The sequence below is a fragment of the Hyla sarda genome, chromosome 8 (genome assembly GCF_029499605.1).
Source record: "Hyla sarda isolate aHylSar1 chromosome 8, aHylSar1.hap1, whole genome shotgun sequence".
Lineage (NCBI taxonomy): Eukaryota > Metazoa > Chordata > Amphibia > Anura > Hylidae > Hyla > Hyla sarda.
The window spans coordinates 55,439,715-55,466,441 of NC_079196.1; the positions used below are offsets into that span (position 1 = coordinate 55,439,715).

General features: G+C 42.3%; 1 protein-coding gene across 12 annotated transcripts in view; it reads left to right on the forward strand.

Moving 5' to 3' along the window:
• RAPGEF4 (Rap guanine nucleotide exchange factor 4) overlaps positions 1-26,727 on the forward strand; it is a 467,767-nt gene that overhangs the window by 418,975 nt on the left and 22,065 nt on the right. For all 12 annotated transcript variants that reach the window (XM_056536334.1, XM_056536335.1, XM_056536336.1 and 9 more), the window contains 7 exons: positions 2,573-2,670; positions 3,624-3,749; positions 6,016-6,194; positions 9,970-10,060; positions 20,969-21,019; positions 21,384-21,471; positions 25,060-25,124. In XM_056536334.1, coding sequence (XP_056392309.1) covers positions 2,573-2,670; positions 3,624-3,749; positions 6,016-6,194; positions 9,970-10,060; positions 20,969-21,019; positions 21,384-21,471; positions 25,060-25,124 — 698 coding nt within the window. The remainder of the gene's footprint in view (positions 1-2,572; positions 2,671-3,623; positions 3,750-6,015; positions 6,195-9,969; positions 10,061-20,968; positions 21,020-21,383; positions 21,472-25,059; positions 25,125-26,727) is intronic.

Below are 26,727 nucleotides of genomic sequence, written 5' to 3' on the forward strand. Positions count from 1 at the left end.
CTGAGTTAATATATAATAAGCTCTGCAATTTTGTAAATCGCTTCCCCTCCTAAAAAATATCAACGGTATTCTTTTAAAATTTTGCTACCATGTACTTCACATAATTTAATATGCTAAACAGGAATAAGAGATATGTGTGAATGCCAATCTGTTAGATAGACACAAGCTCAGACTGGGAACAAAAAAAGTCCCAGGCATTTAAGACTAAGCAGACCATTATTTTTGGTCAGTCAGACTGCTGAGACCCTGACCAATCACCTTGGTTCAAGTGGCTCTCCAGCTGTTCCAAAGCTATAACTCCCATCATAACTGGAGGGCCTCAGGCATTATAGGAGTTGTAGTTGTGCAACAGCTGGAGAGCCACAGATTGGACACAGTTTTACCCATCATTACTGCAGAACTTAAAAGTGACTACAGCTCTAATGGGGCAATCAGACAGAATACACAATGATATCAGTGACTACAGCTCTGATGGGACAGTCAGGCAGAATACACAATTATATCAGTGACTACAGCTCTGAAGGGACAGTCAGGCAGAATACACAATTATACCAATGACTACAGCTCTGATGGACAGCCAGGCAGAATCCACAATGATATGACTGACTACAGCTCTGATGGACAGCCAGGCAGAATCCACAATGATATGACTGACTACAGCTCTGATGGACAGCCAGGCAGAATCCACAATGATATGACTGACTACAGCTCTGATGGACAGCCAGGCAGAATCCACAATGATATCACTGACTACAGCTCTGATGGACAGCCAGGCAGAATCCACAATTATATGACTGACTACAGCTCTGATGGACAGCCAGGCAGAATCTACAATGATATGACTGACTACAGCTCTGATGGACAGTCAGGCAGAATACACAATAATATCAGTGACTACAGCTCTAATGGACAGTCAGGAAGAATACACAATGATATCAGTGACTCACCGGTGACGTCTATTCTGTATTTTTTATCTTCTTAATGTCCACCTTGTCCAGGCACCAGGACTTCTTCCAGCTACATATTCCCTCTTCAGAGTTTGACATCATTGGTTCGTTACTTTGTCAGCAGATCCTCTATATGAATAATATATATAACACTGCCAGATACTGTGCCCCACATTATAACCCTGCCAAACAGTGTGCCCACTGAATATAATACAATCACACAACAAACCTTCTAAATAATACTACCACACACTGTGCCCTCTGAATATAACGTCACACACTGTGCCCTCTGACTATAACCCTGCCACACACTGTGCCCTCTAAATATAATACTGCCACACACTGTACCCTCTAAATTTAGTGCCATAACAAACTGTACCCACTAAATATAGTACTACCGCACACTGTACCTTCTGAATATAATCCTGTCACACACTGTGCTCTCTGAATATAACCCTGCCAAAAACTATTACTCTGAAATTAATACTGCTACACACTTTAGCTAAATACCACGCCTGTACTGTCCTCTTCCAGACCTCTCTGTCCCGTTACCTTCAGACCCTCTATGTCCTCCTCCTAACCTTCCATGTCCTCCTTCAGACCCCCTCTGTCCTCTTCCAGACCCTCCATGTCCTCATTCAGACCCCTTATGTCCTCCTTCAGACCTCCATTGTCCTCGACCACCCCCCTATGTCCTTCTTCAGACCTCCTATGTCCTTATTTTTAATAAAGATCTATGGAGGAAATGTGTTTTGTACCATAATAAGTATACAGCAAGAAAGAAAATACACAGTACGCTTTTCAGAGGTGTCCATAGCTCTTAAATGGAGCAGCAGTCGAGCATGATAGCTGCTACTCCAGTCAAAGTCTATAGGACTGAAGAAGATAGCTGAGCACTACATTGTAAATGTTAATTGCAGGATGCCCCTGTTAGTCTGAAAACAGCACCATTGTGAATGCAGCTCTGGAGTATAATACAGTTTGTTATTCCAGATTGGTACGAGTAAAGCATTATATTTGTAGACCGACTAGATTAAAGGGGTACTCCGGTGAAAATTTTTTTTCTTTTAAATCAACTGGTGGCAGCAAGTTAAACATATTTGTAAATTACTTCTATTAAAAAATCTTAATCCTTCCGGTACTTATTAGCTGCTGAATACTACAGAGGAATTTCTTTTCTTTTTGGAATGCTCTCTGATGACATCACGAGCACAGTTCTCTCTGCTGATGTTATTATAATTTTAATAACGCTTAGTGGGATTTGAACCCAAGACCCCAGCACTGCAAGGCAGCAGTGCTAACCACTGAGTCACCATGCTGCCCTTAGCATACATCTGCTATGCATCTGCTATGCAAAGGTTGCTAAAATGGACACTGTGCTCGTGATGTCATCAGTGTTCCAAAAAGAAAGGAATTTCCTCAGCTAATAAGTACTGGAAGGATTAAGATTTTTTAATAGAAGTAATTTACAAATATGTTTAACTTTCTGCCACCAGTTGATTTAAAAGAAAAAAGGTTTTCACCGGAGTACCCCTTTAAATCAATATGTAAACTAAATGTAAACTGCTTCACTTACTTAGAATGAGTGTGCACTTATATATTCTTCTCTATTTTTTTACTTTCAGAGAAAGTTGTTGTCAAGCCAAATGACGTATCTGTGTTTACATCTCTCACTGTGAATGGACGGCTCTTTGCTTGTCCTCGAGATCAGTTTGATTCGTTGGTAGGCACTTTTATATTGACGTTGAAACATTTTGTATAGTACAAACATTTCGTTTTTGTTTATACTGGTAAATTGTTGCTTTCCACAGACCAGTGTTTCCCAACTAGTGCGCCTACAGTTGTTGGATTACTACAACTCCCAGCATGCCCGGACAGCCAGAGGCTGTCCGGGCACGCTGGGAGTTGTAGTTTTCCAACAGCTAGAGACGCATTGATTGGGAAACACTGCCAGAGACGTAAGAATTTGGTAAGTGGATCCTGCCAATACGTGTAGGCTGTTAGGCTCACCTTTTATAGACATACTATATGTGGCTTAAAATGTAGATCTCAATCAAAATTATCATTTTCTAATATTAAAGGGGTATTCCAGGCAAAAACTTTTTTTATATATATATATCTCAACTGGCTCCGGAAAGTTAAACAGATTTGTAAATTACTTCTATTAAAAAATCTTAATCCTTCCAATAGTTATTAGCTTCTGAAGTTTTCTGTCTAACTGCTCAATGATGATGTCACGTCCCGGGAGCTGTGCATGATGGGAGAATTTCCCCATAGGAGCTGGACAGCTCCCGGGACGTGAGTCATCAGAAAGCAGTTAGACAGAAAACAGCAACTCAACTTCAGAAGCTAATAACTATTGGAAGGATTAAGATTTTTTAATAGAAGTAATTTACAAATCTGTTTAACTTTCCGGAGCCAGTTGATATATATATAAAAAAAAGTTTTTGCCTGGAATACCCCTTTAAAGGGGTACTCCGCTGCTCAGCGTTTGGAACAAACTGTTCCGAACGTTGGAGCCGGGAGCTCGTGATGTCATAGCCCCGCCCCTTCATGACATCACACCCCGCCCCCTCAATCCAAACACTGAGCAGTGGAGTACCCCTTTAAGTGTTTATGTAGTGTTGAGGTGGTTGTCTCTTTGTGTATTATTCATTTTCATTCTGTATCATTTAGACACCACTTCAGGAACAGGAGGGCCCATCTACCGGTACTATGTCAACATTTGAACTTATGAGCTCGAAAGACTTAGCTTACCAGATGACAATCCATGACTGGGATCTCTTCAACTGTGTTCATGAGGTGTGTAGAATGGATCCATGGCTTACCTTAAAAAAAAAAGAATCTTCTATGAAAACTAACCAAAATTCTTTCATTTTATTTATTTATTTCTTTTAAATCAACTGGTGCCGGAAAATTACACAGATTTATAAATCACTTCTATTTCAAAATCTTATTTCTCCCAGTACTTATTAGCTGTTGTATTCTCCAGAGGAAGTTGTGTAGTTCTTTCCAGTTTGACCACAGTGCTCTCTGTATATGCTGTCTGTGTCAGGAACTGTCCAGAGTAGGAGCAAATCCCCTTAGTAAACCTCTCCTGCTCTGGACAGTTCCTGACACAGACAGAGGTGTCAGCAGAGAGCACTGTGGTCAAACTGTAAAGAACAACTAAACAACTTTCTCTGAAGCATACAGCAGCTTATAAGTACTAGAAGGATTAAGATTGTTATATAGAAGTAATTAAAAAATCTGCATAACTTTTTGGCACCAATTAATTTGAAAACATTTTGGATGTCTATAACATTATTATTTGTATTTCATTGACCATTTTATTTTGTTATGAAAAAGCTGTAAAAACACTCTGCATTTTTCCCAGTTACAGGACACTTGGGCTGTGTAAAGTATAACAGGTCGTATCTATTCAAGTATGTGGTAATGAGCTGCAATACCAGGCACATCCAGTTTGGTCAAAAGTGGTGTTGTTTCTATAGAAGATATGAGCTAATTCAGTTTTTTTTTTGCCTTGGACACCCCTTTAAAGGGTTACTTCATTGGGGGAAAAAATTTAAATCAACTGGTGCCAGAAAGATAAACAGATTTGTGAATTACTTATATTTAAAAATCGTAATCCTTCCAGTACTTATCACCTACTGGATGCTCCACAGGAAGTTCTTTTCTTTTTGAATTTCTTTTCTGTCTGACCACAGTGCTCTCTGCTGACACCTCTGTTCGTGTCAGGAATTGTCCAGAGTACAAGAAAATCCCCATAGCAAACCTTTCCTGCTCTGGACAGTTCCTGATATGGACAGAGGTATCAGCAGAGAGCACTGTAGTCAGACAGAAAAGAACCTCAACAAGAAAATAACTTCCTGTGGAGCATACAGCAGCTAATAAGTACTGGAAGGATTAAGATTTTTAAATTGAACAGTTGATTTAAAAAAAAAAAAATGTATACCAGAGTACCCCTTTAAGTTGTCACTGTTGCTTTAAAAATGTAGAGACATGTTAAATGTTTTGTTTGATTTGGGGTCTGGGTGCTCAATGAGTTGGAAGGGGTGCTTCTTCCCAATATCTTTCAGCAAGGAGAGATACAGGGAGACTCGTTATAGCCATAGGTGGGGTCTGAGGATCAGATATTGACAGATCAAAACTTATGACATATCTCTTTAAAATCCAAAAATTATTATTTTTTTTTTCTTTATGACTGTGACACTTTACATGCCTATAACATACGATGTACATGCAATGATTGGTAAAACAATAGTACAAAAAAAATGCTGGTTAAGGCACAGTAGGCTTATGCCTAGCGACATCAGACATTAAGAGAAAGTTGCTAAAACATGTTTACACAATGTTTATGGTTGATATGGTTAAAGGCATAAAAAAAAATCGGCCAATTTTCATGAAAAATCGGATGATTTTTTATTTATGAAAATATAAAAATTAACCATTTTGCCATTTTCGCATGTATAAAGACCATTTTTTTTAATGGCTGGAAATAGTAGTAGAAAAACAGCTGTGTTTCTGTCCATAATTGGTCGGAAACATTTTTTTTACAATATTTTACAAGGATTTTTTGGCCCCCAAAAACAGGCATAACTGGTTAACTAAAGCATAAGGCTAAGTTTCCACTTGGTTTTTTTCTGGCAGTTTTTGGATATCCGCCACTGCAGTTTTTGAGCCAAAGCCAGAAGTGTATTCAAAGGGAATGGGAAATATAAAGGAAGGACTTACACTTCTCCTTCCTACGGGATCCACTTCTGACTTTGGCTCAAAAACTGCAGTGGCAGATATCCAAAAACTGCCAGAAAAAAACCCAAGTGGAAACTTAGCCTTAGGCAAAAGAAGAAGAAGAAGAAGGTATAGAAGTTAGGTAAAGTAACATTTTAAATAAGACCAAGCAAATAGTGAGTCTGCTTTTGTACAGTTTTGTGTGTTAACCCTTTGCTGGTACTTTATTATATTGTGACATTTTGATTTATTACATATATTGAGGTTGTTTATACAATTATACATTAGTATCGTATCCTTTGGAGATAGCCATTCATTAACCATTTCCTACCTGTAGCTGGAGCTCATCTATCACACCTTTGGACGGCACAATTTTAAAAAGACAACAGCCAATTTGGACCTCTTCCTGAGACGTTTCAATGAAATCCAATTCTGGGTTGTGACAGAAATTTCCCTGTGCCCTCAGCTCAGCAAGAGGGTGCAACTGCTGAAGAAATTTATTAAAATTGCAGCCCAGTAAGTACTTTCTATGGCAATTTCTAAAAGGTGTATGAAAAAAAATATATATTATGTATTTCTGTATTTTTTTTATTATATTTTAAGTGGGTTTTTGCTTTTTTTTTTGTACATTACAGCAATTTATGGCTTATTATTCCCTCTAGTCTAGAGATACCTTTTAATAAAGATATAATGCAAAAGTGATTTTTTTAACAGCCTCTAGAACATGGTTTCTGTTTAGGTGGAGGACTGAGTGCATATCTACAGTAGGCCAGCAGCATGACCTCTGACAGCCTGGAACTGCACTCTTATGGCTTGTCTATTTAAGCCCGCTGGTTAGCAGGCTGCTTTTTTCCTCTCAAAATCCTTTTTTTTTTTTCTTTTCAGCAATTGCATTTAAAAAAATGCTAAAGGTGTTTTTCTTCTACCGTTTATAGCCTCAAAAAACAGCGGGGCACTGAAAAGAAACAAAAATCCTTTAAAGACATACATTTCAAAATGTGTTCGCGTTCCGCAGCGGGATCCAGGAAAATACTTAATTACGACCAATTAAAAATATAACAATCTCCAAAGACAATGGAATTCAGCATAAAAAAAATCTTTAAACAGAAATCTGAAAGTGCACAGCAAACAAAAAGACGGAGCGCTAAGTGCAGCAGCGCAGTAAGGCTGGATAAAGTCATGTTTTTATCCTTCTAATGTGGTTAATTTAGTCGTAGAAGGAAGGCAACTGTTTACTTTTATTTTACTAGACCTTACACGGGGCTAAAAATAAAAAAAAGGCTAAGTGTACCTTTTAGTGCCGGGGGTTCCCACCGAGAGCTCCAAAGCACAAATTTAAGGAGACAAAAGCCGAGTTGGCATAAATCAACCCCTGTTATGACATTGGTTCTCTTAAAGCAACCTCACATGGAATTTCTTCTACATGTTGGGCCGAGGCATCCATTTTTAATTTTTCGATTTTTCTAGATATTTTCATAAAAACATGCCTGATATAGTCATACACATACATAAATGATATATACATATATGTGTGTTGTATATTATCATGGAAGCATGTGCTGTGCCATAACAGTATTAAGTGCTTGCCATACAAATACCATACAAACAGGGCATATGCAAATAACGCAAGTTCTTAGTTTGCCGTTCTGTATATTGGAGACTTGAGTTTGTCACTTTGCACAATGGATGAGATCACAACAGGGCAAATATAATATTGGAGGTGCAATGGTATCATTGGCTTGCATGGGTTGTGCCACATATATTATGAGATTTAGATACTTTTCTTTCTCGCTCAGCAAATGTATCTTTGGTGGAAAGGGGTTTGATTGGCATGTGACTGTGCTCTAAAAGCTGTGCCAAAATTGTTGCATAACATTTTAAAATAAAGTAAACTCACTAATGGTTGGTATATCCTAGAGTGGGTGGGTGGGGCATGGTTTGCTGTGAAGAGGTGTGGTTATCCTGGATGCCAAATTTACTACAATTTATGCCTGCTAGCAGATTAAAATTGAATTTTATATCCAACGTAAGAGAAAAGAAGGAGGCTGCACTCACCAATATTTTCTTCTGTGGTTTATTCAATGAAAGACATGTGGGTTACAAAAAGCAAGTGCTTCCGTAATGCAGAGCGACATATGTTTCGCACGTTCAGCGCCTCATCTGGCTACAGGAGCCAGATGAGGTGCTGAACGCGTGAAACATAAGTCACTCTGCATTACGGAAGCACCCGGTTTTTGTAACCATGTCGTTTATTGATTAAAGCACAGAAGAAAATATTGGTGAGTGCAGCCTCCTTCTTTTCTCTTACGTTGGATATGGACATTGGGACTATTATTTTGAGGCTCTTCTTTGCACCACCAATGAGTGTCTGTTGGAGCTGATGTTACATTAAGGGACTAATACACGGGACATATAGGAGTGCCGCTCCTAACTCTCTCTGTCGTAGACTTTTAAAATTGAATTTTGAATCTCAGCCAGATCAAAGCTGGAAAACATTTCCTCCCATGCACCTCTAAATAAATCCATCGAATTTCAAGTCTGGCTGGGGATTGATTTAGACCAGTGTGTGAGACACCAATACCCCCCCCCCCCCCCCCCCTTGGACTAGGCAGTCTAAAGATGCACCAAATCAAACAGCCTGAACCGCTGTGATAAATCTGGAGCATTCTTTGTCTTGTCTTGTCTAAGTTTGCATTGTCTGTTAGATAGCATTAGTAAATTTCAGCCAATGTGTAATAGGTAGTTTTACATATTATGGCACAGAAACCCATAGCTGTATACTGGTCTTTGTGCTACTTAAATAGCTGTACACTAGACCCACAGGATTTTGCGTGCCTTTTTACCTACCTGACTTTGCAAAATTCCTAATTTTCCTTGGGCCACGTTTGAGATGCTGGGTGTGAATCTGAGGAACCTTCCCCAAGGTCCATTGTTTCTGGGTTTAGTTCTATCCCCTTTACTCCAATAGTGACCTATATCCAACTTAAAAATTCTCCTTTAGACGTATTCTTAACTAAGTTGGTCTCTGAAGTAATCACATCTTCTTGTTCTTGGCAACCGGTATAGCAATAGCTCGAGCATGGCACACTTCTATTATTAGTAAAACTGGAATTCTCCTGACTCATAGTCACTGAAACACCCTCCAATATTCCTAACACTAAGGAAAAGCTTTGTGACCTGCAGTGTATTTAATCTATACACATTATGCATCCAACGTATCTCAGAATCTGGGCAACAAGTGTTTACCTGTCTAACAACAAGGCCTGTAACACAAAGGGGGCTCTCTATGGGTGCCTTCTCTGTGGGTTTGATATCTTGGTCAGTCAGAAGCCGTACATGGCAGAACACAAGGACTGGTTACTGTTGCTAGCCCTCGATGTAGACCTCTTCACTTTTTTACCCATTTTTTCTTCCCCACATTTCCATTGTTGTACTGTGCTTTCTTCTCTCTTTATTTTTACATTGATTTCTGCAGTTTATTTGAGAGACTTGGGTCTTGTGCTGCCTACTCTGTCCTCACCTATTTATGCAGCAAAATGGTTCTGTCCATCTATTGTTTTTTTAGTAAAAGAATATTTTAGTGCAACATTTGAAGCGCTTAAAGGGGTACTCCCGTGGAAACCTTTTTTTTTTTTAAATCAACTGGTGCCAGAAAGTTAAACAGATTTGTAAATCACGTCTATTAAAAAATCTTAATCCTTCCAGTACTTTTTAGGGGTTGTATACTAAAGAAAAAAATACAAAAAAGAAATGCATTTCCTCTGATGTTATGACCACATTGCTCTCTGCTGACCTCTAATGTTCATTTTAGGAACTGTCCAGAACAGGAGAAAATCCCCATAGAAGACATATGCTGCTCTGGACAGTTCCTACAATGGACCGCAGAGGTCAGCAGAGAGCACTGTGGTCATGACATCAGAGGAAATGCATTTCTTTTTTTGGATTTCTCTTTAGTATACAGCCCCTAAAAAGCACTGGAAGGATTAAGATAGAAGTCATTTACAAATCTGTTTATCTTTCTGGCACCAGTTGATTTAAAAAAAAAAAAGTTTTCCATGGGAGTACCCCTTTAAAGAGGTATTCCAGCGTTTGACTCCTGTGGATAGGGGAAAAGTGTCTGATCATGGGTGGTCTGACTGCTGGGACCCCCTTGATCTCTAGAACAGGGTCCGAAAGTCCCTGTGCACACATTGGAGTACTCCTTTAATATGGGATTCTGCTTAGTACATATTTCATTTTCATTCAACGGTGAAATTCAGTAATCTTTTATTTTTTTTACTTTTTTTTATAGTTGCAAGGAATACAAAAATCTAAACTCTTTCTTCGCCATTGTTATGGGACTGAGCAATGTAGCGGTGAGTCGACTGTCATTAACATGGGAGGTAAGTAAATGTAATGAGGGATCTCTCAGCTGATCTTTTTAGGAAGATAACATTAAAGGGAAACTGACAGCTGATTCCCCCTCACTAAACCCTATAAGGATGATCCTGATTAAAATTATGTATCACTTACAAAAATCAGTCCAATAGTTTCTGAGTTAGGCTGGGTTCTTATATGTCCGGTATCCGGCATAGGTGAACTCAGCCTAAATCTAGACGCAAATGATGCCACAACTGATGACAAGTTGACATCAGTTGTATGGCATCCGGCGTCCATTGTTTTTGCACAGCAGACAGCTGTCTGGTGCCCTGCGGTGTGTCCAACCATCCGGCATCTAAATTGGGATGCTGGATGATTGTGAGCTATCCCGTTCAAATGAATAGGATCAGTTCCAGCATTAGCTACCATCCGATGCATGCCGGAGATAAACTGTGCCAGAGGCCTAATGTATGTGAACCCAGCCTTACAGGCCCAGTTGTAAGTATGCAAATATGTCCTTTGCACAGTGGAGATGGGAGCCGGCTTTCCGAGCTCCCCCTGCCTTCCTCCTCCATGCTCTTATATGCCCACCCATCTGTTGAATATCTATAAATCTTTACTCTCAAGTCCTAATGACCTGAGAGCCTGTGCCCACGTGAGCGCTTCACGTGACTAGGACTATTCTAGCTGAGCGCTCATATGGGCACTACAAACCAAGCCCGTAATGGACCAGTTTTTGTAAGTAATACATCATTTTATTCAGGTTCACCCGCAATGTAACCTAGTGTATTGGGTTTAGTGTGGGTGAACCAGCTGTCACTGAAAGGGATACTCTGCCCCTATACATCTTATCACCTATCCAAAGGATAGGGGATAAGATGTCTGATCAGGGGGGTCCCGCCACTAAGACCCCCACGATCTCTACTGCGGCACCCCAGACATCCCATGCACAGAGCAAACTTCGATGTGGTGCCGGAGGTTTGTGACATCACGGGCATGCCCCTGTCGTGACGTCATGCCCCCCTCTCAATGCAAGTCTATGAGAGGGGACATAGACTTGCATTTAGGGGGCATGGTGTCACGTCACAAGGGGGCCGTGCCCGTGATGTCACAAGCCTCCGGCGCCGCATCACTAGTCATCTGGCACGGAGCGAATTTGAATGCCGGGTGCTGCAGGGTGATCGCGGAGGGGTCCCAGTGGCGGGACTCCCCGTGATCAGACATCTTATGCCCATCCTTTGGATTCTTTGTATAGTGGATAAGATGTCTAGGGGCAGAGTACCCCTTTAAAGGGGTACTCCGGTGGAAAACGTTTTTTTTTTTTAAATCAACTGGTGCCAGAAAGTTAAACAGATTTGTAAATGACTTCTGTTAAAAAAATCTTTACCCTTCCAGTACTTTTAAGCAGCTGTATGCTACAGAGAAAATGATTTTCTATTTGAATTTCTTTTATGTCTTGTCCACAGTGCTCTCTGCTGACACCTGATGCCCGTATCAGGAACTGTCCGGAGCAGGAGAAAATCCCCATAGCAAACCTATACTGCTCTGGACAGTTCCTGACACTGACAAAGGTGTCAGCAGAGAGCACTGTGGGCAAAACAAAGAAAAAAAAAATCAAAAAGAAAATAATTTCCTCTGTAGCATACAGCTGCTACAAAGTACTGGAAGGGTAAAGATTTTTCAATAGAAGTAATTTACAAATCTGTTTAACTTTCTGGCATCAGTTCATTTAAAAAAAAAAAAGAAAAGTTTTCCACTGGAGTACCCCTTTAAGGAAAAATAGTGAAAAAATAACAGTTCATAAAATTTTTATATGTAATATAAGAGAAACAAAGCATAAGAGTTGATAACTTTTAAAATGAGCAGAAATGAAAATGTGATGTGTAGTTGGAAGTGTGGAGGCTTTGTGAAATGGGAATGAAGTCGTGCAAGTCACTTGCTGAAGGAAAGTTCTCATCATAACTAACTCATACAAGGTGACAAGTTGAAACGTCTCTCACTTTGCCATATATTTCTAGATCAGAATTCTCTGGTGGGGTTTTGTTGTGTTTTTTAAGCATTGTCCACAGAGTCATACTTGGATTTTCGTGAAGTAGAGATAGCCTATGTATAGCTTTTTGTTTGTACTGTAGTCCAGAGTGGTTGTTTAAACAAACTTTATAAATCAATCAGTGGAAGCAATGGGCCAAAAATGTAGTGGGGGCCGTCTCCTGAGCACAAGTGTCATATTGAGTATAGGTAACTCACATGGGATATAGATATCAAATAGATACAGTATTGTCAGGTCCAAGCTCTGATACTTTATGACCGAGTATCATAGAACTGGTGAGTGTCAGCTTCTATGTGGTGGATTTTCATTGTCAGTTGTTGTTTTTGCCCTCATTATTTGTTGTTTGCCGGAATATTTTGTATTAATTAATAAAATAAAATACATTTGATTAAAGGGGTACTCCGGTGGAAAACTTTTTTTATTTTTTTAAATCAACTGGTGCCAGAAAGTTAAACAGATTTGTAAATGACTTCTATTAAAAAATCTTAATCCTTCCAGTACTTATTAGCTGCTGAATACTACAGAAGAAATTGTTTTCTTTTTGGAACACAGAGCTGTCTGCTGACATTACGAGCACAGTGCTCTCTGCTGACATCTCTGTTCATTTTAAGAACTGTAGCAAACATAGCAAACATATTCTGCTCTGGACAGTTCCTATCATGGACAGAGATGTCAGCAGAGAGCACTGTGCTCGTGATGTCAGCAGAGAGCACTGTTTTCCAGAAAGAAAATAATTTCCTCTGTAGTATTAAGCAGCTAATAAGTATTGGAAGGATTAACATTTTTTAATAGAAGTAATTTACAAATCTAGTTGAATGAAGATAGAAATATGTCCGCACTCACCAGCACCGTTTCACGTTATTCACGCATCTTCCGGTTCCAGAAGTGGAACCGAAAGATGCGTGAATAACGTGAAACGGTGCTGTTGTTCCTGACAGCCACTCCAAGTCTCCCTGCCCGGAGCAGCTCCCCCTCCCTACACTCGGGTGTTTTTGTTACGTGCTTTTTATTAAAATCTGAAGAATCCAATAAAGCGAACATATTGAAACGGCATGGTGAGTGCGGACATATTTCTATCTTCATTCAACTGTATATGAAAGACTGTTTCTTTAAATGTCCAGCATCGCATACTAGCCGTACACCCGAACACATTGATTGCTGCACCTGCATAGTGGTTCTCTAGCAGTGCCCACCCATTTTTCTACTTCTACATAATTTACAAATCTGTTAAACTTTTTTTCACCAGTTGATTTAAAAAATAAAAAAGTTTTCCACCAGAGTACCCCTTTAAATATGTTTCCTAGATTAGAAAACCCATTTTTGTGAAATGTCCGACTGGAAAATTTATAGCGGGTGCCAGCAGAACATGCCTAGGACCTCCCTGCAATGCATTTCCAAGCAGATTCCACAAAAAGAATTGACATATTCATTCCGGCATAGAAATTCTGCCGTGTGCACGGTGCAGCAGCATCCCATTGAAAACAAATGCTCGGAAACTCCTTCATGTGAAAAAGGCCTTACACAGACAATTTATTGACTTGAATGATCACTGTGTAATGCTTTATTTTCCTTGTGGTGGCGCTGCAGAGAAAATGAACACTAAGGGCTCATTCACACTACGGAATTTCGGGCTAGTAGTAGCAGCAGGTTCCACCGGAATGAACCGGTGTTATGACTGCGCAGACATGAGCCATAACCCAACCCCTGCCTAATACCCAACCCCTGCCTAATACCCAACCCCTGCCTAATACCCAACCCCTGCCTAATACCCAACCCCTGCCTAATACCCAACCCCTGCCTAATACCCAACCCCTGCCTAATACCCAACCCCTGCCTAATACCCAACCCCTGCCTAATACCCAACCCCTGCCTAATACAGTGGTCCCTCAAGTTACAATATGAATTGGTTCCAGGACGGCCATTGTATGTTGAAACCATTGTATGTTGAGCCCATAACTCTATGGAAACCTGGTAATTGGTTCTGAAGCCACCAAAATGTCACCCAAAAAATAGGAAAAAGTGAGGAATAAAGAATAATAAGTAGATAACTTATATAGATAAAACAAATCCTTACATTTAAAAGTAAGAAAGATCTGCTGGGAGCTGTAAATCAATGTCTGTGTCAGTGTTTTCCAACCAGGGTGCCTCCAGCTGTTGCAAAACTACAACTCCCAGCATGCCCGGACAGCCGTTGGCTGTCCGGGCATGCTGGGAGTTGTAGTTTTGCAACAGCTGGAGGTATCCTGGTTGGGAAACAAAGGTTTAAGTAGAGGACAGGAGCTTCTTCAGGGTCCTATACAGTACACACAGAGTCCCAAATGGAGCCGCCCTTACTTGGTGTCCAAAGGAGCAGCTAACCCTGGCACAGGTAAGGAGTAGTACAGAACTTGTAGTTCCTCCCTGTACTGTAGGGGGCGCTACCAGACAGCCAGTCAGTGCATGCACTTCAGTAAAACAGGTGATTTACCAGTAAAATGTCCATTCTGATTGGTCAGTTCTTCCAGCCATTGACACGTTTCACAGATCTGGACTGTCCGTAACATTGTATGTTGAGTCTGGTTTCAAGTTACAATGGTCCAGAAAAAAACATTGTATGTTGAAACTATTGTATGTTGAGGCCATTGTAAGTTGAGGGATCACTGTACATGCACTAATGCTTAGGAAGGCTATTACGCAGCCTGGGTATTGGTTAGGAAGGGCCTAGGATCATTTGTGCGGCTCTTTATTATAATTTGTTGACCACACATCACCTATTACACAGGGTAATGTGCGGCTGACAAATAAGGATTGCGCTCAGCCAGCGAATAAGCAGATCTCTGGGGGTCCCAGCAGGAGGATACCTGGTGCTCATCATATTGTCAATGGATCCTTCTAACAAGTAGGGATTGACCAAAACACCCTTTAATTAAAGTTTTACTCACTTTTTTTTTGTTTTTACTCTTTTTTTCCACTAAGACACTTTTTATTACAGACAGATGAAGTGAGCCTAAATATCCTAGGCTTTGCTTTTCTAGTAAACCGATGAAGTCAGCACATGCAGTCACCTTATTGCCTATGAAGAGAGACCGAGGGGGGCCTGACCGAATCCCAATTATTAAATCAAGCGCCGCTACTTATCAAATGATCATCCTATCTATATTCCCATTTCGGAGGATATCGCCCCTTTAATAGATCTAGTTAAAGATTAGCAATAGGGCTAAAGTATGTGCGGGAAAATATCTGAAGGAATATCCGCAGTTTTAATTTCTTCAGAACGGACAGCTTTTTACCAGGCAAGAACATCCGGTAGGCTGAACTCAGACACCCCGGCTCTTGATATTCTTCTCATCTACATGAAAACAGCTTTTATAATTGATTCCTTGCAGAATAATACGAGCCGAATCCGATTTGCTTGCCTGTCATTTTTTATCTTCCCCCTAGTTCTGAGATGCCATATTTTTCCTGGATCTGCTCTCTAATCATTTGCACTAGTTTTCATTCCCCAATTATTGCTCAGACAATTTAGATGGGAAAATGTTTACTGATCGCGCTGATTGTTGCTCATAAGTCATAATGCCAATGTGATTAGTATTTCAATGTTTTCACAGTTGGCTTGTGAATATTACAATGCAATTACCATTGACAGATGCATACGCATAAAGGATGCTATTTTTTTTTTTTATTCCTGCTCTTGGCAAATCAGAAAATAATAATTGTGTTTTGTTTATGGCACAAGTTAGTTACAGCGACGAGGTTACAAATATCAATATTAAGCGTACACTAAATGCGCCAGTTTATCTCTGCTGGTAGGAAGACTGTTTAAGCTACAATGTTTATTCGTGAACGTCGAAAATCCTAACAGCGACTACAGAATCAACTGATGTCTATAGGATTACCTGATGCCTATAAGCCATGCATTTCCATACAAAATGGCTAGCGCAGTGTAACATACTAACCAGTGTAACATAGTAACGTAGTTCATAAGACCAGAGTCCATCAAGTTCAACCTATAACTCTAATGAGTCCCTAAAGAGTTGATCCAGAGGAAGGCAAAAAACTCATACTTGAGGTAATAATTCCTTCCCGACATAATAGAATACTTTATGATTTTAAGCTACAGCCAAAACCTAAGCCTGTCCGGCTCTAACTAAACATCAGGACACCTCACTATCCTACTGTGGGCATAATGTCTGGCCCCGAGCAAACTCACAAAATGTCCATAGAGGAAGGTTCAGACCTGGTAGGTTGGAGCTGCAGTTTCGGTTGTGGCTGCTTCTCATCTCAGTCTCTCCAGCACTCAAACCCAAACAGCCCTTTACTATAGGATTTCCTCCCTAGCAATGAGCACAGGAAGCCTCACCTGAGAACACCTTGGATTAGGGAAACCCATAGTGGACTAGGGGTGTGGACTGGAGCACTCACACTTCCAACCTGTGCCCCACTCCAGGAAATCCAGCACGTGTAACTTAAACAATAGAGTCCTAGCAGACTATGCTCTGCTAAAGCAGCATATAACCTTCTGAATTTCCTTTACCGTGCCTGGCTGAGGAAACCAGGTGAAATATACACCCCATCCACCCCTTTCCCGTACACTTTACCACATACAGGTACGCCCTCACGCCCTGGTACTTAAAGACCAAGGGTGTACTTGTACACCCATGGGAATTTCGGTCTCCCCCGTGCTCCGGGCGAGGACCGGACCGGGGTGACTGCAGATATCTATCAGCAGGCACCCCGTGCAAATGCCCCCCGTGTCGGCGATTGCAGCAAATCGACGGTGAATTCACACCGGCGATTTGCAGCGATTTTGGGGCATACGGGTCTCCGGTGAGATTTTGGGGGTCATTTCTCCTATTACCCCTTGTAATAATGTAAAATTTGGGGAAAAAACTGCATTTTAGTGTAAACATCTTCTGAGCATTGTAGTTCGCCCACAGAGCATTTTACGGTCTAACATGGGGTATTTCCATACTCAGAAGAGATGGGGTTACAAATTTTGGGGGGGCATTTTCTCCCATTACCCTTTGTAAAAATGGTAAATTTGGGAAAACATTTTTTTTTTCATTTACACATCCGATTTTAATGAAAAGTCGTCACCTGTGGGTTGTTAAGGCTCACTGGACCCCTTGTTACATGCCTTGAGGGGTGTAGTTTCGAAAATGGGATGCCATGTGTGGGGGGGGGGTTCTGCTGTTCTGGCACCATAGGGGCTTCCTAAATGTTACATGCCCCCCAAAAACCATTTCAGCAAAATTCACTCTCCAAAATCCCATTGTCACTTCTTCCCTTCTGAGCCCTCTACTGCGCCCGCCGAACACTTGACATACACATATGAGGTATTTCTTTGGCCTCTTGGATTCTTCTCTGGTGGTCAGAGACCCACTCCAGGGAGGCTTGCAAAGAGTTGTTGGTTCTCTTGCGTCCTTGTGCACGTTCTTGGTGACATCAGCATTGACATTCGACTTGTCGCTTCTGTACTTGATGGTGAAACTGTAATTGGCTAATCTTGAAGCCCAACATTGTTTGATGGTATCCAACTTGGCAGTGTTCAGGTGGGCCAATGGGTTATTATTCGTGTAGACAGTAAATGGCGTGGCAGCCAAGTAGTCTTTGAACCTTTTGGTCAGGGCCCATACCAGGGCAAGAAGTTCTAGCTTGAATGAGCTGTAGTTTGCATCGTTCTTCTCTGCTCCTGCTCTGCAGGTTACTACTGGCATAGGCAACTCCTCACTCTAACCCTTCCTGGACTTGGAACACGACAGCTCCCAGACCTTCGAAACTGGCATCAGTATATAACCAGAATGGCTGACTATAGTCTGGGTACGCCAGGATGGATGGTTCTGCCAGCAGACGTTTAAGAGCTTGGAAAGCTGTCTCTTGCTCTTCGGCCAGTTCCCCATTGTAGTTTCTCATTGTACTTCTCCTTCGCTGTACCTCATAAGAGAGCTGTGAGGGGTTCTGCAATCTAAGTGAAGTTGGGAATGAAGCGGCGGTAGTAGCCAGCAAATCCCAGGAAGCTCCTGACATCTTTCACCGTGCATGGGGTAGGTCAGTTCTTGACAACTTCCACCTTTTAAGGATTGGGTTGGACTCCCTCGGCGCTGACAATATGACCCAGGTAGTGCACCTGAGGTTTGAGCAAGTGACACTTTGACGGCTTGATCTTCAGCTCATGCTTGATCAGGACTTGGAAGACACCTGACAGATGACTGAGGTGTTCCTGGTAGGACTTGGAATACACAATTACATCGTCCAGGTACAATAGGCCACTTTGATGGAAAGGTGCCTGGGCCATCTAAAGTTTCAAACGCTGAAACGTTGCAGGGGCATTACATAGCCCAAACGGCATACTTTTAAACAAGAACAGTCCCAACAGTCACGAAGGCGGTCTTCTCCCGGTCTTCAATGGCCATGGGCACTTGCCAATATCTGCTGGTTAAGTCCAGGGTGGAGAAGTAAGCAGCAGACCCAAGGGCTGTGAATGACTCCTCAATCCTTGGCAGTGAATAAGCGTCCTTATGTGTGAAATTTTCACAGAAGCGGATGGTCCCACCTTTTTTCTTGACCAGGACAAGTGGCGCTGCCCAGGGACTCTGACTTTCTTGGATGACTTCTGTCTCTTTCATCTCAGCCAGAATCTTCTTGACAGTCTGATACATGCCTGGAGCGACCGGGCGGTGTCTTCCCTTGATAGGTGGGCTGTCACCTGTGAGTATTCGGTGTTGGATCATGGACGTATGCCCGAAATCTTTGGGGTATTTGCTAAAAGCTTCATGGTATCTTTTGGCGACATTGATGACTCCCTTGACTTGGTCCCTTGGGGTAGTGTTGTCTCCCACTTGGAGTTGTGCCCACCAGGGATCGGTAGGACTTGTACTGGATCCTTCAGCCACTTGGGCTGCACACTGTCGGGCCACCATATGTTCTGTTAAGATGTCCTTTGACTCTACTAAGAGACAACTGGCCTACTGGGGTGTATTTGGGTAACACAGTAGAAGCATCAGACAGGTTGACTAACCAGACTGGAACTCTCCCATTGGTAATGATGACAAGGCTTCTCGCAGCTCGGACAAGAGGGTGGTCTTCTAGTTGCAGAGGCTTGACTCCGGGATGTGCACAACACCAGATGATAGTCTCTGTGTTGGGTTGCAAGGTCACCGACCGGATGTCTTGTACTCGAACTTTGCAGATTTTACCTTGCTTGTTGGCAAACTTCCACTCCACTTGTAGAACTTTCAAGTGGTGCTGCGCAGCCCGTTGGCTGAAGGGGACATATGGGGAAGAGAGGCATGTAAGGCATCTACTATTTCAACAAAACAGTTTTTCATAATGTTCATCCCCAGTATAAATTCAGAAGACCAATTATCTGTCACATTAATTACAATCACTCCCTGCCCGCTAAGTACATGCTCTCCCAACTGAATGGTTGGCTCCCAGTATCCATGTCTGGGGACTGGTTGACCATTACCTGCAACTATTGCCTATGGGCCTCCCCTTCTATCTACTTTTACCAAATATCCCTCTACAGGGAGGAAAAAAAATTCTGCTGCTCTATCTCTAGCCATGTGTGGTGGTGTCAGGTGGCACCTGAAAGGGGCCCTATGTTTATCTTTGCTAGGGGCCCCATATATACTTGTATTACATGTGATTGCAGGAACAACACTAGCTGTAGTCATTCTGCAGATTGTATAAGAATAAAGTCTACTTGCATTTGGTTTTATTAGGTTATTTCCCCGTGACTTAGTGATTGCCCAACACACACACATAAAATTGTTTAATGCTGCTCCTTTAGAAAATTCAGTTTGGCATATGTGGCCCTGATCCTGAATATAAAGGTATTGAGGCATTACAGCAGCTGACAATAGACACTATTGTAATGAACCGCCAGCAGAGGTGGGGGAAGCTTTGTAGCCCTAAGCATAAAACTATAAAACAAGAAGGAATACCATGTTACTATATGAACTGTAGTCACTTGCACTTCACAATGCAGTGATGTGGTTACTAAGAGGTCAATAACTACTACTAAATGATATCATTGTCTTTAGCTAATTAAGCATTTGTTTATTAGGTATTTAATAAACACATGGCTCCCAGCTATTTCCCATTCTCTCCATTTGAGCTGGTGGGAACAGAGCTGGGCTATTTGCCAATAGTACACTTGCATGGTCTTCCTCTCTCCTCCTTCTCTGGCCAATCACAGGACAGCATCACAGGGGTGAATCATGTAAGCAGCACTGGTCTAAGCAGTGAACTAATGATGATGACAAGCTAAAGGAAGGGACACACAGGATTACAGCAAAAAAGGGGTTACATTACAAAAACAGCCCTGGATTGAGCAGGGAACTGCTGCTGATGCTGCTGCTGACAAATATGGGAACATACACAAGGGAAAGTAAAGTGATCAGAGATAAGAGAGAAGTATTGATTTTACCTTTTGGGCATAGTGGGGACATTCTGGAGGAGGCAGACAGGCTGAGAATTCATTCACACAGTTCAGGCTCTCTCCTGCATATAGCACGAGCTATATACACCCACTTCCTGCAGTACTTCCTTGTTTCTCTGTTACTAATGATAGACTGAGCCTAACAATAGGTAGTGTATTCTATGGAAGTGAGACCCATAGCGACTGATATTTTAGACACATGTCTGATTTTTGTCTAGGATAGGTAGCAAACAACCAGCATTCACAACTCAGCTTTTGTTTTAGTTGCTATCTGTCTGAGACAAAAAACAGACACATTTGTCTTAGACAGATTGATAAATCTGGGCTAATAAATTCTTGTGATCACTCCTGCTATCAGATGATCTTAAGTTGATGCAAAGTTAGCGTCTAGTAAAGCTTGTGACAGGATGTTAACTTAAAGGCACATCTTCCCACAACATTCTAAATTATGTCTTTTAGAAACTTCCAAGCAAGTTCAAGAAGATCTATGCAGAATTTGAAAATTTAATGGTGAGTGTTTATAGTTTTATTGACTGTGAGAATTCAGTGACTCTAATTCTACATGATGGATTCTAATCATTATTGTCATGGCTCCAGTAGCCAGCCTATGTGTGAACTGTTAGAAGCCATAATGAACTGCTTTACCATATTTTCACAAGGAATAAGGAAGACGAACCTACTTTTTATCTAGTCGCCAGACGCATACTATTAGTGAGTGAGTTTGGGCCCTGTGTTTACTCTTGACTCATTGATGATGACAATAACATTTTATGATAATGATGACTATTAGCACCAGGACACAAACTATAGCCGATTTTTCTACCAGTCTGAGCTAAATGTTAAATTATTTTAACAATGTTTTTTCATCCTTCAGGACCCATCTCGAAATCACCGAGCTTACAGGCTGACCATAGCTAAGCTGGAACCACCAATCATTCCTTTCACACCTTTACTGATTAAGGGTAATTTTCTATCATAATTTAATAGCGATACAGGTATATAGATGATGTAATTGTTTTATGTCCAGCAACTATAACTATACAACATAACATACATATAGGATCTTATTTACTAAGAGTGTTGTGTAGGTATCTTTTTGGTTTCTAATTCCCTACAATTTATTTTCCACGGTATTTACTAAGGTTTCCCTACATTTTCCATTTTCCCTACATTTTACTTTTTTTACACATGCTCTGATCTGTGGGGTTTTCCTCAGCTGAAATCCACCACATTTTATGTGGAAACCTTAGTAAATATTTTGGGTTTTTGTGAAAATGTCGGGAAAACGCCCCTTTCCGGAGACCACCCCCCTTTTCCTGGTGACCACGCCCCCTTTTTCGGGTTTTCTTAGCAAAATAGAGAGTTAGTCGAGGGTTTTTTTTTATTCTGGTGCAAATTCTAGCGCAGACAGAATTTCTGGCGTAATGCGACAGAATTTGGCGCACAACCCGACAAAACATGTCGGGTTTGCAATAGTAAATGAGGGCCATAATGTGTAATGGTATGGGGGATATTTTCTTGGCACACTTTGGGCCTCTTAGTACCATTTGAGCATTGTTTAAACATGACAGCCTATCTGAGTATCATTGCTACCCATGTCCATCCTTTTATGACGACAGTGGACCCATCTTCTGATGGCTACTTCAAGCAGGATAATGCACTAATGCACCATGTAACAAAGCTCACATCCTCTCATACATGACAATGAGGTCACTGGACTCCAATGGCCTCCACAGGCGCCAGATCCATCACCAGATCCCAGTCTAATAGATCACCTCTGGGATGTGATGGAATGTAGATTCCCATCATGGTTGTACAGCCGACAAATCTGCAGCAACTGTGATCCCATCATGTTCATATGGACCAAAATCTCTGTGAAATGTTTTCAGCAGCCATGTAGGAAGTATGCCATGAAGAATGAAGGCAATAGGGGCCCAACCCAGTACTAGCAAGGTGGACCTATAAAGTGGACAGTTATTGTGTAACCAACCAGTTTGCCATTTCATACAGTATGTTCATCAATAAAAAAGGGCATAGTAAAAACAAACAAGAAATAAACAACCAAACTTGGGCAGTTTTATCATTAGTGCGTTCCGTGGTGTTAAATAAATAAATAGGGATAAAATAACAGAGAACATGTAGAGCTCTAAATTGCTAATTTACTGTTGAAATTCTATTAGCATAAGAGTGTCATATATATATATATATATATATATATATATATATATACACAGTGGTCCCTCAATATACAATGGTAATCCGTTCCAAACGGACCATCGTTTGTTGAAACCATCTCATGTATCCGTGCAATGTAAGTATAGGACAGTGGTCTACAACCTGCGGACCTCCAGATGTTGCAAAACTACAACACCCAGCATGCCCGGACAGCCAACGGCTGTCCGGGCATGCTGGGAGTTGTAGTTTTGCAACATCTGGAGGTCTGCAGGTTGAAGACCACTGTTAGAGGAAGTTGTACTCACCTGTCCCCACTGCTCCGGACCATCACCGCTGCCCGGGATGTCGCCGTCCATCGCTGTTGCTGCGTCCCTGAGGTGTTCCCGATGCTCCGGCAAGGCCTCTGCTTCCCCGGCATCCTCGCTCTCCGTCGCCGCCATCACGTCGCTACACACGCCGCTCCTATTGGATAATGGGACGGCGTATGCAGCGACGTGATGACGTCGATGGAGAGCGCCGACGATGGGGATCCTGAAGAGGACGCGGTGGAGCCCCGAGGACAGGTAAGTGATCGTCAGCCGACCACACGGGGCACCGTAAACGGCTATCCGGGGGCAGCTGAAGAAGTCAGCGCTGCCGGATAGCCGTTTATGCGATCGCCCCGACATACAAAAGCATCGTATGTTGATGCTACCTTCAACATGCGATGGCCTCTGAGAGGCCATCGCATGTTGAAATGATCGTATGTCGGGGCCATCGTAGGTCGAGGGGTTACTGTATATCTATATATATATATATATATATATATATATATATATATATACACACACACACACATATATATATATATATACAAGATGGCAATTTACTGACATCTATACTTTTATTGTTTATGATGTGTCCCTACTTTTGCTTTCCTCAGTTGGTTGCCAGTACAGCTGGCTCACAGCTATCTCGCCTGATCCCCCCCATACACATCCGGCAGAATGAAGGGAACCACTCCCACATACACATTGGCCCTCATTTACTATTCTAAACCCGACTTGTTTTGTCGGTTTTTTTTTGGCGCATCTTTGTCTGCGCCAGTCTGCGACACGATGCAACATTTTTTCCCGACGGACCCGATGTGGATTCTCCCAAACCCGAAAAAGGGGCGTAACCCGACATTTCTGAGCTTTCCCACCTATTTATAAAGGTTTCCAACCCGAATTTGTTGAATTGTTGTGTATTTTTTCCCGACAACTCAGAGGAGTTGGAAACCAAAACCAACAAAACCCACGTGCGACAAACAGGATGCGACATAATAATAAATACCAGGGGAAAAAAGCAATCGGGAAAGAAAGCAAGATAGACTTACAACCCGATTTTCTAAGTAAATGAGGGCCATTATAGGCAGCTTCTACTTTAATCGGCAGGTTTGCCCGACATTTATCTATTGTACAGTAGTCCCTCAACATATGATATTAATTGGTTCCAGGAGAACAATCATATGTTGAAACCATCATATGTCGAGTACATATGTCTATGTAAAAATGGTAATTGGTTCTGGGGCCTTGGAACCATTGTATGTTGAATACATATCTCTATGGGAAACTGCTAATTGGTTCTGGGATGACCATTGTATGTGGAGTGTATGGGGAGTGATTAACAAACCAGGGTGCCTCCAGCTGTTGCACAACTACAACTCCCAGCATGCATGTACAGCCATTGACTGTCTGGGCATGCTGGGAGTTATAGTTTTGCAACAGCTGGAGGCACACTGATAGGGAAACATTGATGTATGGGGTGTATAGTGTGTATATGTATTGTATGTGATGTGTGACATTGCATACAGTACTGTACAGTTCTTTAAATACCTTCAGGGGGGACAGAATGTCCTCCATTATGATCCTGCCGACTACAGCTCTATAGGAAAGGAAGGGGAGGGCAGCCAGCAGCTCATTGGATGCCTGCAGCAAGATGCTGCAGGCTATTGGCTATGGCTGCACTGTGGGGGGGGGGGGGGGGGGCTTACATGGAGCTCACAGTGGAAGTCTGGACAGCATGTTAGCAGGGGGCAGAACGGGGCACACGGGGCACATTAAACAGCTATCTGTCAGTTGCTGAAGTTGTCAGCGCTGTCAGATAGCTGTTTGTACGATGATCCCGACACACAGCAGCATCATATGTCGATGCTGCCTTCAACATACGATGGGCTCTGAGAGGCCCTCATATATTGAAATGATCATATGTCGGGGTCATCATAAGTCGGGGGGTCAGTGTATATAGCTTTACAGATATTAATACAAACTTACATTTTTTAGAATCAAACATTTTGTACCACACCTACATTTCTTGACTACCTCCTTTAACATTTTTATTTTTATCTTTTACAGACATGACTTTCACCCATGAGGGGAATAAAACTTTTATCGACCATCTGATAAACTTTGAAAAAATGGTAGGTTGTTTTTAATTCTCTTAGCTGTGCATGGATAATGTCGAATATATTCAGTGTCCGCAGGAAGTGGATTCTATTATTCCAGATATAATAAAGCAATTGTAACATATGCCTCCTGGGAGATTAACAATAAACAGCTTACACTAAGTACAGAGATATCAAGTATTTATTCCAAGATATGTGTCCTATCCCATCTGCGAGACATTCTCATTTGTAATGCTAAATCACAGTTTAAGTAAAATCATTATGTAAATTCATTCTAATTAAAATATTTCACTTTAAACATGTCTTTAACCTCTTTGGCTTATTAAGTTTTATTAAGTAACATTGGTGTCTTACATTGCTTTGTATGGCAAGTTGTTCTGTAATTACTTGGGGAGTTTTAGGACATTTGTTAAAATTACATTTTATTGGTTTTGTGTCCTGGTTTTTTGTTTTACCCCCTGCAACAAATTGATATTTCTGAATACTGTTACGCCGAGCGCTCCGGGTCCCCGCTCCTCCCCGGAGCGCTCGCTACACTTCCCTCACTGCAGCGCCCCGGTCGGTTCCACGGACCCGGGGCGCTGCGTTACCACCTCCGGCCGGGATGCGATTCGCGATGCGGGTAGCGCCCGCTCGCGATGCGCACCCCGGCTCCCGTACCTTACTCGCTCCCCGTCAGTTCTGTCCCGGCGCGCGCGGCCCCGCTCCCTAGGGCGCGCGCGCGCCGGGTCTTTGCGATTTAAAGGGCCACTGCACCGCTGATTGGTGCAGTGGTTCCAATTAGTGTTTACACCTGTGCACTTCCCTATATCACCTCACTTCCCCTTCACTCCCTCGCCGGATCTTGTTGCCCTAGTGCCAGTGAAAGCGTTCCTTGTGTGTTCCTTGCCTGTGATTCCAGACCTTCTGCCGTTGCCCCTGACTACGATCCTTGCTGCCTGCCCCGACCTTCTGCTACGTCCGACCTTGCTTCTGTCTACTCCCTTGTACCGCGCCTATCTTCAGCAGCCAGAGAGGTTGAGCCGTTGCTAGGGGATACGACCTGGTCACTACCGCCGCAGCAAGACCATCCCGCTTTGCGGCGGGCTCTGGTGAAAACCAGTAGTGACTTAGAACCGATCCTCTAGCACGGTCCACGCCAATCCCTCTCTGGCACAGAGGATCCACTACCTGCCAGCCGGCATCGTGACAGTAGATCCGGCCATGGATCCCGCTGAAGTTCCTCTGCCAGTTGTCGCTGACCTCACCACGGTGGTCGCCCAGCAGTCACAACAGATTGCGCAACAAGGCCAACAGCTGTCTCAACTGACTGTTATGCTACAACAGTTACTACCACAGCTCCAGCAATCATCTCCTCCGCCAGCTCCTGTACCTCCTCCGCAGCGAGTGGCCGCTTCTGGAATACGACTATCCTTGCCGGATAAATTTGATGGGGACTCTAAGTTTTGCCGTGGCTTTCTTTCCCAATGTTCATTACACTTGGAGATGATGTCGGACCAGTTCCCCACTGCAAGGTCTAAGGTGGCTTTCGTAGTCAGCCTGCTGTCTGGAAAAGCCCTGGCTTGGGCCACACCGCTCTGGGACCGCAATGACCTCGTCACTGCCTCTGTACACTCCT